General features: G+C 41.7%; 1 protein-coding gene across 3 annotated transcripts; it reads left to right on the top strand.

Moving 5' to 3' along the window:
- The first annotated feature begins 839 nt into the window (after positions 1–839).
- CPTP (ceramide-1-phosphate transfer protein) lies at positions 840–9684 on the top strand. Of its 3 annotated transcripts, none has more exons than XM_033922217.1 (3): positions 840–985; positions 2505–2635; positions 8301–9684. In XM_033922217.1, exons 1-3 carry the CDS (start codon positions 935–937, stop codon positions 8821–8823), a joined length of 705 nt encoding a protein of 234 aa, XP_033778108.1. In that variant the 5' UTR covers positions 840–934; the 3' UTR covers positions 8824–9684. The 3 variants fall into 3 exon arrangements, with proteins under 3 accessions (XP_033778108.1, XP_033778109.1, XP_033778110.1); XM_033922218.1 differs by lacking the exon at positions 840–985 and adding an exon at positions 1006–1078; XM_033922219.1 differs by lacking the exon at positions 840–985 and adding an exon at positions 1109–1260.
- Positions 9685–15863: the final 6179 nt, after the last annotated feature.

Raw genomic sequence — 15863 nt, 5'->3', positions numbered from 1 at the left:
TCTTTTTTGAAGACTGTCCAGGTATACAGACTTTTTTTTTCAAATGGAGGAGTCCGTCTGAGTTTAGCTGGCTCTCCCGACTCCCCCACCAACCTCCTCCCCAGCCGCCATAATTTAATTTTCAGGCAACAGCAACAAGTTGAGCCTGCTGTTGCCGGCCTGCGGAAGCCACCTCTCTACAGGTCTCACTTAAGTGGGAACAGGAAGTCGCTGCAGAGAGTCAACTTCTGGGGTAGGCCGGCCGCAGCAGGCTCACCTCACTGTCACTTCTAGCTGCCCAAAGATTCAATTACAGCAGCCAGGGAGTAGATAGGTAGGGGAGTCGAGAGCTGGAGAGAGATGTCATGAGGGGAAGTCAACAGCATAGAGGAGAGAGGGCTGAAAAATCAACATAGGGGAGGGGATGGAAATCCCCCTCCCCCCAGGCACCTGGGCATTCCTCTAAAAAGAGGACATGTCCTGGATTTTCCAGACTTCTGGTAACCATAGATTTATTGATTTTGGAGTACAGAAAGAAGCATAGGCTGGAGGAATAGAGGAAGAAAGGCAGAGGCAATGGATGCAGGAAAAGGAGAATAAAGTGGGGAAGAGAACATTAAAATAGATACTGGGGATGTAGGGCTTAGATCAAAGTACAGTAGTTAGCAAAATTGTTGGTACCTTGCTCTCTTGCTTCCAAACCATACTAGCAAAAGTCATGTTGTCTGGAAGAAGCAATTTGCAACCTACCACAAAAAAAAATAAGTGAGGGTCAGAGTGAGACTTGTCAGACCCTAAGAGAAGGTATTGGAGCTCCAAAATGAGGCTTGGATTGCAATGAGAGAAACTATTGGAGCCCCAAAACGAGGCTTGAGTTACTATGAGCTGTTGCAGCTCCAGAATGAGGCTTGATTTTCACAGCGCGACTGACAGAACATCATTAATTGAATAGTGAATGCCTCCCCAAAAATACATCACACACGCAAGAAGTAGCCAGAAAACTGAGGTAGGTGGGAAACAGGGGAGAGGAAAACCTGGACAAACTCCACATTTTAGAAAGATGTCCAGACACTATAAAAATAGAGCATCTGGATGTCTGGTAACCCTATAAATCATTTGTGACCATAGTTGTTTTGCCTGCCTTATGAGCTGAGGGTGTCTTAAGCCTGTGTCTCTTTTAGTGATTGAAGACTAGACAGTGCTGCTTTGTACCACTGTAACACTTTGTACTTCAGCTGCCAGGATTTTCTCTCCATCAGGCGGTTGCTGTCAGAAGCAAAAGTGAGGGAAATGTTTTCCGCAGCAAAAATTAAGCAGCTGCTTGTTCATTTCTATGTACTGCTAAATAACGCTGTACTTTCTCACACCTTGGTTTCATTTGGCCCCTGAGATATTCCTGAAAGTGGCTCAGGGCTCACTCTTGAAATCATATAATTTATATATAAATTATAGTCAAAACATCGTAACTTGAATTTTCTTAGAGGTTTGAAGAGAACACACTGTAACTTTCACTAGAACAACATATAAAGTTTGCTTACTTTTTATTTTTCTTGTTCTGGCTACTTTGTCTCCTCCTTCCCCCACCTTTGGGAGTGGGTGGGATGGGAGAGAGGATCCAGAGTTTGAACTGTATTGAAATTTTTTGAGCATATGTAATGCCATAGTCTAATTTGTTTGAGATTTGTGTCTGACTCCTTGATGGTCTGCAGTTTGCTCACTAAAAATGATGTAAACATAAAGTTTGCTTACATACCATCTAATTTATTTGCTTTATTAAAGTAAAACCTACAGCCATGAATCTTATTTATGTTCAGGTGCTGACTGTCATTGCCCATTCTTGTTGAACTTCATGCCTCTTACAGGTGTGACACAATATGTGGACAGACTGGCTAATTACATGATGCAGCCCCAGAGGATTCTATGAGTAATGTAGAAAGAGTGGAGTGAACCACTAAGTATAAGGATGACACAGGAATTTTTAACTAGACAAAAACTCCAGTTGAGAGGAATGGGGGCAATTATCAAAACTTACCAAATTCTCTCCCTCCCTATTTAATGAAAAATCAAAAACCGCTAATCAGGCTCCTCTTTTTTTTCTCTCTCTGTTCTCTTTAAATTAAATAAAGGCGAAAGAAAAAGCCTCAGATTTTGGTGAGGTGAAACCACCCTCTACCAACCCCACATCTCTGGCTAAAAAAACTTTTGCCAATATTTTATATTTAAATAGCAAGGATTAAACAAAATCTACATGCTAGTCAGTTTCAATTTTTGTTGCGACAATCATTTCGTGGTAACTATCACCATTTCTTCAGGGCATAGAAATCAACCAAGCTGTCTATTTGTTGAGCACTTCCCTCTGCGTTGTCAATGTGAAAAATGATGATGATGCAGAGGAAGTGCTTTTTCTCATAGTCCTCCAAAAGCAGTGACTCACCAGCATCCACACTCCTGTCTAGTGAGCCACAGCTGTAAGATATTTTCTTCTGAATTTACACTTAACAAGAGGTTTTGTTCTTGGGTTGCAGTTCAGTATGACGGCTGTAGAAGAAAAGTTCTCTCTGACAGAAGTCCTGTCCAGCTTCAAGGCCTGCCTGGAGAAAGAGAATCAGGATGTGCTTATGGATTATTACATCAGTGGCTGGAAAGGGCTTGTCAGGTGAGGAGGATTATTTTGCTTACTATTACTACTGCTACTAGATACTTGCAGCACTGTACACAAACACACTGGAGACAGTCCCTGCTCAACAGTGTTTGCAATCTACCAAGATAGACAAACAGGACAAATAAGGGATTTGGGAATTACATCTTTTGTGGGAATTAGAACACGGGTATAGAATTAGTGAAGAAAGGGTTAAGAGTTAAAAGAGCCTCAAAAAGGTGGGTTTAGTCTAGATTAAATAGGGCCAGAGATGCAGCATGATTGTACCACTCAGGATGTCTAGTGTTTCTAAAGCACTACTACTGAGTGCTGTAGTGACGCTTGTACAGTGCTTACAGTCTAATCAAGACAAATGTACAATGCAAACAAAAGGTCCTAAGAAAATTTATAATACAGAAGTGGTCAAGATAGAAAAGCAGTTTGAAAAAGGTGAATCTTTAAGCTGAGTTTCAGTATGACCAGAGCAGAGAGGGAGCATGATACATTCAGTGGCATACCAAGAAAGGAGGGGGGGGGGACAGTCCGCCTTATGATCTCTGGGAACTTCTTCCCTGAAATGGCAGCCTTCACAACTTGCTGCGCTGCTCGGGCCTTCCTCTCTACCAGGATCTGCCTTCATAGAAACAGGAAGTAGGCAGGACCAGCAGAGAGGAAGACCCGAAGCTGGCAAGAGCAGCGAATTGTGAAGGCTGCCACTGCAGGGAAGAAGTTCCCAGAGAGGGAGGGAGAGAGAGAGAAGGAAGACCAGGGAAGGGAGAGGAAGATGAAGAAAGGAAGAGCGATGCCAGACCATGGGGAAGGGAGGGAGGGGAAGGAAGGAAAGGAGAAGCCAGATAATCCTCTCATCACTCTCTTCTTTCTGCAAAGCTTCTCTCATCTCTCTCCTTTCCATGCAGCATCTGCTCTCTCTCTGCCCCTTCCATCCACTGTCTGCCCTCTCTCTGCCCTTTCCACTCACTGTCTGCCCTCTCTCTCTGCCCCTTCCATCCACTCTCTGACCTCTCTCTCTGCCTCTTCCATCCACTGTCCGCCACTCCCCTTCCATATGGCATCTTCCTTCATGGAGGAGAAGGAAGAGATGCCAAGGCATGGGGGGAGGGAAGGGAAGGAGACAGAGAAGCCAAACCAAGGGAAAAGAAGGGAGGGAGGGAAAGTTAGGAGAGGTGATGGCAGAGCTTGGATGGGGAGGGAGAGATGGAAGGAGATGAGAGGAGAGAGATGCCAGGGTAAGGTGGGAAGGAAGGGAAGGAGACAGATGCCAGACCGGGGGAAAGGAGGGAGGAAGGAAAAGGAAGGAGAGGAGATGTCAGAGCATGGAGGGGGAGGGGGAGAAAGATGCCAGAGCATGGGGGAGGAGGCGGAGATGGAGAGAGAAAAATAGAGAAGTTGAAATGAATCGTGTACAAAGGAAAGAAGAGGCACAGGATAAATAGTTTATAGAAGGGACATAGAAAGAAGGAAGATGCCATATGGAAGGGAAGGGGCAGACAGTGGATAGAAGAGGCAGAGAGAGAAGGACAGTGGATACAAGGGGCAGAGAAAGAAAGGGCAGACAGTAGTTGGAAGGGGCAGAGAGAGAGAGAGACAGCAGATGCTGCATGGAAGGGAGAGAGATAACAGAGGCTGGATGGAAAGAAGAGCGTGAAGAGAGGATGATTAAAGCAGAAAGGACAATAGATAGACAAAAGATTTTTTGTTGTAGCTGTATTGATAAATGTTTATAAATAGAAAATGGAAATAAAATAATCTCTTTATTGGATTACTTTTAATATATTTTTTTGCTAACTTTTTGAGACCAAAACCCCCTTCCTTAAATCAGGACAGGATATTGTAACAGCAGTATACTGTACTGACCTGAAGCAGGAGGTTTTAGCCTCTGAAAGCTAATTAAAAATGGATTAGCCCAATAAAATGGTATTTTCTTATTTTCCGGTTTTTGTTTTATTTCTATTTGTTAATTTGTAAAGTGGTGAGTGGTGTTTGTCAGTTTTTTCAAATTTACATCTGCTATCTTTATATTTTGCACAGTATTAGGGGGGGACATATGTCACTGTGTCTGTGATGTTGCATTGTATGCGGAGTCTGGCTTCTTGGCATTCCAGTTTAACTTTTGTCTACATAGTTCTGGTTATAGTTTGTGATTACTTATATCTTACTGGGCAGGAATGTACCTGTGTTCTGTGTATATGAAAAGGACAAGGTTTTCTGTTAGCATGGACTGTGCAGGATCAATCTGAATTAATCTGATTTATATAGTTTTACAATGGGTGTATTGCTGTTCTAGTACTCACTGCATGTCTAAGATGCTGCCTTTTCAAGTTTCAAGTTTCAAGTTTATTATTTATTTGTTTAATCGCCTTTTCAATATTCAAGGCGATTTACACATTAATAAAGTTACAAAATAAAATAATTTTAAAATATTTAAAAACTCACAAGACTAGACGATAACTGAACAAACTGGAAACAAAAGGAAGGTAGGGGAAGAAGTTACAATGTAATTGAGTAAAGTGGGGAACCAAATAAGGAAAACACAGAAAGGATGGGATAAAAATAGTTGAATATGTGAAGAAAAGAGAAATAGAAACAAATGTAGTTGGATGATATTGAGAAGATAACTATAAATCAGATAACAAATGCATCGTTAAATAAAAAAGTTTTCAGTTTGATTTTAAATTTGTCTAGATTAAGTTCTTCACGTAAATAGATGGGAAGAGAATTCCAAGTTTGGGGAGCTGTTACTGAGAAAATATACTGACGGCGCGTATTTATTATTTTTAACGATGGAATCATTAATAAGTGCTGTTGGTCTGATCTTAGGGTTCTATTGGAGGAATAAGGAATTAATAGTTTATGAATGAAGGCCGGAGTTTTAAACAGAAGAGATTTAAATGTGAGCAGACAAAGTTTGTAAGTTATTCTGTGAGCTACTGGAAGCCAGTGAGCTTCCTTAAGAAGGGGAGTTATATGGTCAAATTTTTTAGCTTTTGTGATAAGTCTAATGGCTGTATTCTGAATAATCTGAATAATCTTAGGTGCACCCTTGTTGTGTGACTTTCAAGCAAGCAAACAGCAGTCTTGGCTAGGTAACTACATCAATGGAACTAGGCTGACTTACGGTGCCTTTCGGAAAGAAATTAAAACTGTATTGTTCAACAGATTTATCTCCTAATCAGAAGTCACACTAAATTTATATTTTCATCCTGTCTATTTCTTGAGTAATCTGTTGTACTTTCACTATTTGCATTTTGTAATTCGCCGATTGTCCAGCTCTCTTCAGTGTGAACTGCCTAGAAGTCATCTGACTATGCCAATTTAGAAGAATAAAGTTATGTTATGAATTATTACTAAAAATAACTTTTTATATAGAGTAGAGGGTTTTTAAAAAATGATTGACTAGGTACGCCACTGGATACACTGACTCAGAACATCTGTTCTACTGCAAGAGGCACATCATTCTAGAGAAGTGGGTAGTCGCCCTCAAACCGCAAGTTTGTTTGCAGAAGGCATCAACCTTTTGTGGGGCTCTAGCTCTTTCCTCAGTGGACTGTGCTGTAGCCCTTTAGTTTTTCCCTTCTGCAAGTGGGTTTAGAAGATTGTTTTCTGATCTTCTCAGATTGTTTTAATTATTTGGGGGGTTTTGTTCCCAGATCTCGATGTTTTTGGTGCTGCAGAGGATCCTAGTAGTGGACCTAGGACAGCTCTGGTGGCAGGAGAGACACAGACCCTCGGTGAAGGAATCTGTAGCTGGCAGGTTTCTCCTTACTACGCCACAGTTTCCATCCCAATAGGGTTGGGTGGGCATGAAAAAACTGCTTCCGAAGGACAGGAAGAGCCCTCTGATTCAGAGGCGGTGACTTAAATATCCAGTTCCCTCTCTTTTAACTACCGGTAGTCCCCTTCTATCTCTATGGTGGGAACTGATCTTGAACTACTGCCTCCCCCACCCTCCGCTAACTTCTCCTCATGGCTCCCCTACCCTCAACCCTTCCCATGAATCCTCTGGCCAGAGTCTCAGTGAGTAACCAACACGGGCCATCCAGCCCCTTGTAAGGATGTCCATTGAGACCGGCTCTTGGGTTCTAAAAATATATTCACTCTGTAGTGCCTCATTAGATCTTCCCAGAGGGACTCTCACTAGTATTTTGGTTTTCACATCTGTCTTATTAGCTTGTAAACTTCAACAAACAGTAGTGCAATACAAATGTTGTTAATAATAATACTGATTGGTGTCTATACCACAAGTGTCATCTGATCAGAGGAGCAAAAAAAAACTCAAGGCCAGATTCAGTAAATGGCACCAAAAAAAAATCATCACTCAAAGATGAATGCCCATTATAGAACAGCACTAATTGCCAGGATTTACACCTGCTTAAACCAGGTATAATTCCCAGTGCCCAGTTCGGGCACGCAAACCTCGGTATTCTGTAACATTGTGTTCAAATGTTTAGAAACGCCTCAGATCTGCCCATGTAGCTCTCGTGGACACGCCCCCTTCTGGGTTGCGCTCTAGGGAATTTCGGGAACACATTCTTATAGAATAGTGTATAGCAATTTGTGCAAATTCAAATTGGTGTCAATTATTGGCACATATCTTGGCTCAGTACCCAGTTTTGGGCACCATATATAGAATGAAGAGGGAGCCAGCCCGAAGATAACATTGTCTTGGGCCTGAATCACGTGCCGGCCCTGTGGACCGGCAGAAAATTTCTGCGGATTGGCGGTTGAAGAACACTGCCCTAGAGGAAAGGAGGGACAGGGGAGATACAATTCAGATGTTCAAAATTCTTGAAGGGTATTAACGTAGAACAAAATTTTTTCCAGAGAAAGGAAAATGGTAAAACCAGAGGGCATAATTTGAGGTTGAGGGGTGGTAGATTCAGGGGCAATGTTAGGAAATTCTACTTTACGGAGAGGGTGGTGGATGCCTGGAATGCGCTCCCGAGAGAGGTGGTGGAGAGGAAAACGTTGACAGAGTTCAAAAAAGCGTGGGATGAACACAGAGGATCTATAATCAGAAAATAATAGTAAATAGTGAAGAACTAAGGCCAGTACTGGGCAAATTTGCACAGTCTTTGTCTGTATATGGCCGTTTCATTGAGGATGGACTAGGGAGGATGTCAATGGCTGGGATGGTGTAGATGGGCTGGAGTGAGATTTGACGGAGACTGCAGTAGTTGGAACCTAAGCACAGTACTGGGCAGAGCTTTGGATTCTTGCCCAGAAATAGCTAAGAAGAAGAAGAAATTTTTTTTTTTTTAGATTGAATCAGGTTGGGTAAACTGGATGGATCATTTGGGTCTTTATCTGCCGTCATCTACTATGTTACTAGTGGGCAGCAAGCAGTGGTCAAGTTACCCTGTTCTATTTCTGTCTGTGTTTCTCAGTTTCCGAACATCAGGGAGCGTTGCAGGGCAGATATGAGCTACATTAGTTGAGTTGTGTGTGGGAACACTCAGGCAGATTCAGAAGAGTGAGCCCCCCAGGACAGATAGGGAAAATGCTTGAAGTACCTGTATGTAATTGCAAAGAGGTGACATACAAGTCCCTTTCCCCCACCCCTCTTGCAGGTTCCTCATTCCAACCTTTTTTTACTCATCATAGTGGGGTTGATGTTTTCTCTTCTTGCAATAACATTTTAAAATATTTTCTTTTATTGTTCCAGGTTCATGAACAGCCTGGGCGCAATCTTTTCCTTTGTGTCAAAGGATGCTGTAAGCAAAATTCAGATCATGGAAGCTTTCCGTAAGAGCAGCAGCGGGGACCAGTACAGGAGCCTTCAGTCCATGGTGGCATATGAGCTGAAAGCCAAACTGGTGGACCTTAATAAAAGGGCAGAGCACTCAAATTCAGGTTGCCGAACCATTCTAAGACTGCACCGTGCTTTGCGCTGGCTTCAGCTCTTCCTGGAAAAGCTGAGGACCAGTACGGAGAACAGTAAGACCTCGGTCTTGTGCACCGAAGCATATAATGATTCCTTAGCCAATTACCATCCTTGGATCATTCGCAAGACAGCCATGGTGTCCTTTTATGCCCTTCCAGCTCGGAATACTTTCTTTGAGGTGATGAATGTGGGCTCTATAGAAGATGTCGTGACCATGCTTGGAGAAGCAATGCCTTATGTCAGCCAGGTCTATGACATCACACAGCAGTTGTATGCCCAGCACAATTTGCTTGATTTACCTTGAAGCACTTATCTAATGCTGGTGGGGTTGTGTGGGATCCAGGTGCAGGGCTACATCTCCTACTTCAAGATCCTTTCTGACTTCTGCTTGTGCCTGTGACTTTCTTTTCTCCCCTCATGATGTCAGTAAACAGTGGCCAGTTGTTTACTGATGATCTCATCACTGCCAGACTACAGCTGGAGTCTTGCAACGTATTTTTATTGCAGGAACTCTTAAGACAAACCAAAGATAAAGAGGTTGACTTGGAAGTACTAAGGTTTATCTCACACACAGTTTGTTTTCACATTTTAATAGTTAAACATTTGTGGGACATAGGGAAATAGGTCAGTTCTTGTACTTCCTGGGTGGCTGTCATAGCAAGATGGGGAGGAGGAGACAGGAAGTTTTAGCCATTGTGCAATGGTGTCATCTAGGGCATTGTTTCTAAATCTAGTTCTTAAGACACACCTAGTCCCATCAGGTTTTCAGGATAACCATAGTGAATATGCATGAAATAGATCTTCATGCACTGCCTCTTTGGTATGTAAATCTCTGGTGGATATCCTGAAAACCTGATGGAACTAGATGTGCTCTGAGGACTGGGTTGAAAAGCACTGACCTAAGGGGTAATTCTGTAAATAAGGGGTTATCATTTACTTGCTGAATATGTGTGTAAATGTCTAGAATATTGGTATATACATACGTAAATGCAGAAAATCTGCTTATATATAGGGTGCCAATTATCCGAACTAACCGTGGCAGAAAGCAGTCTGGATAATGGAAAATCTGGATGATTGGACATTTCTTTTTGAAAAGAGCACACACATTGAGCATTGCATGTTGAGCATTATTATTATTTTAATAATAAATATGAAAAACTGCCAATTTGTGAGGTTATAACATTTTTTACTGTTTTAACAGGCATAAAATGTGATAACTGTGATAGCGATTGATACAAAAATTTAAAAAATAAAGAACGGAAACAGTCCAAATAATTCGGAGTCTTACTGTAATTATGCTCATTCCTTACATGGGGCCTCTTATACTAAGCCGCGGTAGAGGTTTCTACTGTGGCCCGGTGCGCTAAATGCTCCAATGCTGCATGATGCTCAAATGGGGGGGGGGGGAAATAGTCTGTATTTTACATATGGGCAGAGTCTGGGCAGAATGTGGATGGGACTTATACGTAACTGTGAATACTATAAGTTATGCTGTATATCCAGTATTTAGCTGCAAACATTTAAATCAGCAGTGTGGGTGGGACTCACACTTGACACATGTAACAACAATTTATTATTTCTAAAGCGCTACCAGGCACATGCAGCGCTGTACATTGTACATGTAAGAGACTATCCCTGCTCAGAAGAGCTTACAATCTAATTATGACAGACATACAGGACAATACTATTGAGACCCTTTTACTAAAGCTTAGTGTGCTCTAACTCCACAAAATATTAAGACGCTCTTAGGTATAAAATCTTAGCATTTAGCTCGGCTAACAAAATTAGCATGTGTTAAGCTTTAGTAAAAGGGCCCCTTTAAGTTATGTGCATATGAACATTTACATTGGCCTTATGGCTGGCGTAAGTGCTCATGCTCAACTACATATGTGCTGGTTACTCTAATATTCTTATAGAATAGGCTCCCTCTAGGCCCCCTTTTATAGAACCATCCTCCACACGATTCCCTTAAGGACCCTTGATGGTAGAGTTCCGAGTGAGTCTTCTGCACGACCTCTGGCTGAAAACATTGGGTGGAATAACAGGACGAGTTGGGAGGGGGATAAAATAAGGGACAAATCCTGGGTGAGTCAGGGCATTGATTCCCAGTGCTGGTTCTGATGTTACCTGGAAGCCTAAATGAGCTGGAGGAGGACATTGGATGAGTTAAAGGATTGCTGATGGTTTAAAATATGTATATTCCCTCTCTCTCTGAGGCAGAGTAAAGTAAAACATGCATATTAAAACAAAACACTCATAAGTATGCCAATAATAAGCTTTTTTTTTACAAGATGGCACCTGGCTAGGTGGTGCCTCCTGCCACACTTGTTTCTCTTTTTGTTTTATTTTTGTTCTTTTGAACTTTTTATGTCATTTCTGTTTAGTTCTGAGCTGTATCGTTTCTGGTTTTTAACCGGGTCTGTGTGGATGAAAGCTCTAATCATTTTTTGATCATTACTACTGGTCTGTCATGTTTTGACCGTTAGCGGTAGAATGCCGACAACCTACCCATCTGCAGTACGGAGGTCATCTGGAAGATCGCATCCATCTGATTGCTATTGTCTGTCCAGCATGCAGGACGGTGTGTGCACACGTATATTCTCTTGCTGTGAAGGGCTACTACTGACAAGACACAGCATTGGTCCCTGCCCTCCATACTGAGGCGGAGCCTGCTTCGAAGATGGCCCACTGGGAGATCTAATTGTCGGAAGATCCAGGATGTGGCTGAGGCCGATGTTCCATGTCGGAGGAGGGGCTGCTGCCAACATTTGTGGCCTTGCCAGAAAATCTCACTTCTAGAATAGTTTCTTGTCATCATAGTGGTGGTGATTGATTTGCGGTTTACCTCTTTGGGTTCATCATTGCTCTAATAATTCTTGCATGTACTTTTCAGAATCCCACCCAGGTAGATAGCATGTTTGTTATATGAGCAGAACAGACTTATTTCCCGGAGAGAGTCCCCGTACTTCTCTCAGTTATGGGAGGTGGAACAGAAAAATGTAAATGAAGCTTTCTAAACCAGATCTCATGATCAGAGAGAGACAACCCACAGGTTCAAGAATGATGTACCTATTTACTAGAAAGAAAATTATCAAGGTAAGTACCTAATCTTCCCTTTTTAGTGGTGCCATAGGGACAGACTGCTTCAGAACCATCAGGGCAAATTGTAGGCATTCCATTTAACTCTACTGATAATGATATTCAACTACTATCCAGTGAGCTGTGCAATTAAATTAAGACATCAAAATGCTATCCTACACTACATAGCTATACAGATTGGAGCTGAATATTACCACTTTAAAATGGAAAAAAGACTTTCCTAACTTACACTGCATTGCTTTTAGAGAGCAGCTGAATATCACCAATAGCCAGCGATCTATGTGCTTTTATTTACTAAACCAGTCCAACTTGTGCTGTAAGAAAGAACATAACACTCCGGATTCTATATATGGTGCTCAAACCTTTACGTACAATTGTTCAAAAGTAGGCTGAAAACCTACCGTTTTGAGAGAGCTCTCAACTCGTAACCCTACTGCCCTCTGCTAATCTAATCTAATGCTTGACTTTATATACCGAGACATCATTCAAGGAAAGCTCGACTCGGTTTACAATAGTTAAGTTATTGAATTAAAAAACAGAAAAGAATAAGACTAAGTTTGGTAAAGTTAATTTTCAAAGTGTTTAGCAAATAAAGTAGATTTAAGGATTTGCGAAAAGGTTGAAGTGAGCTGGAACTCCTTAAAAGAAGTGGAAGGTCATTCCACAGTTGAGATAGCTTAAAAATCAGAGAGTGACTGAGAAACTTAACTCCCTTAATCCCTTTTTTGGAAGGAAGAGATAATTCGAATTGTTGATCACCTCTTGCAAAAGAAAATCTATAAACATTTCAGGATAGAAGAAGGAGAGGAGTAAAAATACCTAGCCAGCAATTTAATCATCCCCTGCTAACTTTAACCCCTACCCTACATCGTGTTTATCTGTCTTGATTGATTAGATCAGGGATCTCAAAAGTCCCTCCTTGAGGGCCACAATCCAGTTGGGTTTTCAGGATTTCCCCAATGAATATGCAATGAAAGCAGTGCATGCACATAGATCTCATGCATATTCATTGGGGAAATCCTGAAAACCTGACTGGATTGTGGCCCTTAAGGAGGGACTTTGAGACCTCTGGATTAGATTGTGAACTCATTCGAGCAGGGCCTGTCTCTTCGTGACTGTACCGTGCTGCGTACATCTGGTAGCACTCTAGAAATAATAGTACTAGTAATCGGGTACTAACAATCAATTATTGGTGCTAATTAGCGATAATTTGGATTTGCAGGCATATGTTGCTAAGTGCTATTCTAGAAGCATGTATGCAAATATTTAGAATGCAACTGAAAAGGGGGCAGGGCCATGGGAGGGGTGTTAACTAAAGATGTGCGCAGTATTATAGAATTCAGGGGATCTATACCCAGTTTACGTGCAAGGATTTATACCATATTTTCGTTGGTGTAAATCTTCCAGCCCAAAACTGGATCCTGTGCTCTTCTATAAATGGCAACCAACCTGGGGTGCCATTTCTAGAATTGCATTCATTGCCTCATTTTTGGGGCACCCTTTTACTGTCCTCTATAACTGCAGAGGTCAGGCAGCCAGTAAGATAGACTGATTTAGCTGTTCCAAATTCTACAGGATTTCTGTTATTAAAATTAACATCACTGCCAGTTTCCATCAGCGTTAGCTCACGAGTTCTTGGTTTTCAAAGTTTCTGCCTTCCTATGCTAAACACAATTTTCTTAGCTGTAGTGCAGATTGGCTGGGAGAAAAGTTACTGTACTGTTCATGTACTCGATGAAGAGTAAGTTTTTTTTTTTGTTTTTTTTTAAACAAAAAAAGAATAAAGGGCAAAAAGACCCTAAAAAGGATTCGCGAGCGGGAAGGCGTAAGGAAAAAAATTTTCAACAGCCGTTGAAACTGCGACTTCTTAGCTCCGCGTAAACTAAGAAACTGGGGACCGCGCGCCTGGGTCGGGCGGGAAGGCACTCGCGCATGCGTGGTGCGGCATCTAGAACTTTCCAAGTTCTTAGAGTGCAATCACTCTAAAAATGTCCGTACCGGGGCTCCGTCGGTGCCGTCACCCATCAGTCAAGAATATGCTGCCTGCTTGTCCTGGGATAAAGAAGGCTTCATCTCTTCCTCTGAAAACCTTTTACAGGTACTTAAGAGGCAGTACAGTTACAGGTTTAATTCTTACTGTCAAAGTTCAGGAAGCTTGCTTTAGTGCAGGGATCTCAAAGTCCCTCCTTGAGGGCCACAATCTAGTCGGGTTTTCAGGATTTCCCCAATGAATATGCATTGAAAGCAGTGCATGCACATAGATCTCATGCATAGTCATTGGGGAAAACCCGACTGGATTGCGGCCCTCAAGGAGAGACTTTGAGACCCCTGCTTTAGCATGATGTAAGTATAAGCATGAGTACTAGCAGTAAATTAGAGATATTGATGTCAAATGCAGCATAACCTTGGTTTAGGACAGGGGTAGGCAATTCCAGTCCTTGAGAGCCGGAGCCAGGTCAGGTTTTCAAGATATCCACAATGAATACATATGAGATGGATCTGCATGCACTGCCTCCTTGAGATGCAAATCTATCTCATGCATATTTATTGTGGATATCCTGAAAACCTGACCTGGCTCTCGAGGACTGGAACTGCCTACCCCTGGTTTAGGAGATTCATTATTGGCATGGTATGGGCAAAATTAACCCACAGTCTCCCCAAAGTTTTCCAGCAGCCTCTGACTGAAGACTTTTTGAAGATTAGGGAACAGAAGGATGAGAAAAAGGCTGTGTTGTCCATTGTAACTTTAAAATTATGTTTCAGCACTTGTCGCTTTGCTTGTTTCAAGGTTCTACTTATAAACTGCAAGAAAGTATGTAGGTTATGAGAGAGATGGTGTGGCAGCTGTGTTAATCCACTCTTAAAGATAATATGTAGAAATAAAACAGAAAGAATCCAAGTGATACTTTTTTTTATTGGACTAACTAGAGCATGGTTAGATTAACTTTGGAAGGTAATCCTTCAGATCAGAGCTAAGCAAATGAAGACAGCTATCAGTATATAAGCGTAAAACATCAGACCATGCTCTAGATAAGGGGTGTCCAACCTTTTGGCTTCCCTGGACCTGTCCTTAGGCAAGCTTAGGCGGTGACAGATCACAATTCTGGTGCAAGTACACTGTGTGTGAAAGTCAAATACACACAGTAGCACCGCCGAGATCTGTGAGTAACCTGCTTAGGGTATTGTGATATGAAGATTATATTGTATTTTTACCTTAAGTGAACTGTGTGAAAAGTCTAGTCCCTTGAATATATGTGTATTCTTGCCAACTCCCTCCCTCTTTGTCTTGCTGTAGCGTTTGCGTGTTTGTGCAACCCCAGAAAATCTTCTTTCGGCCAATGCGGCCCAGGGAAGCCAAAAGTTTGGACACCCCTGGTATATATTGAGGACCAAGCCACTTTGCAGAATCCTCTGTAACAGAGGCAGAGCAGTTTACATACAGGAAGATAGTCGTTTTGCAGTTTTGAAAATGGCCATGTTTGGTGCTGGATTTTTGTGCATGTTCTGCAAGATGTCTTAAACTCAGATTTAGACTTCATATTGACATTGCTTCACCACATCATAGTTTAGATCCAGAGTTATAGATTTTTTTTAATTATTATTACAGAAAGCACCTTTTGTTTGCACTTAAAAAAAAATCTATTTAGAAGTAAGTCATTGATGGTTATCATTTGTTTCTTTTTATAAGTTCTATTCATGTATTTATCCAAATATAATTTGAACATTTTAAATTTTGATTTGTATTTTTTGTGATATAATTTATATTCTTTCTATATCCAATTTGCATTTTGAATTATGTTAGACAGTGGTATGTCCCCTGATGCATCCTATCCTTAGGCAAAATAAAGCCACGTCAGGCACAGTTTTAATTTGTCTGTTTGGAATAAATACTCTGCTGCTTTCCTCATTTGATGCTTCTGGTCTGCTCTGCACTGTTAAAACAAAATTGGACCAGAACCTGTGGATGATGCTGAGCCAACAGTTGTAGCCTCAAGATCCTTAATGCCTCTGTCACTCTTAGAATTTCTGCTTACTGCCTTTTTTCTTGACAGAAGAGTTTCTTCACTGTGTGAGATCTGGGGGAGGGGGGAGGAGATATGTTAACCAAATTGTAGCAATTTTGATTATTGCACATTCGTTTGATTGTAAAATTAAGAACATAAGATTTGCAGCTGCTGGGTCAGACTAGTGGTCCATTGTGCCCAGCAGTCCGCTCATGCGGTGGCCCTTAGGTCAAAGACCAGT

Source organism: Geotrypetes seraphini, chromosome 15, assembly GCF_902459505.1.
Source record: "Geotrypetes seraphini chromosome 15, aGeoSer1.1, whole genome shotgun sequence".
Classification (NCBI taxonomy): Eukaryota; Metazoa; Chordata; class Amphibia; order Gymnophiona; family Dermophiidae; genus Geotrypetes; species Geotrypetes seraphini.
The sequence above is the reverse complement of the archived record's forward strand: the minus strand, read 5'-3'. Positions and strand labels throughout refer to the sequence as shown.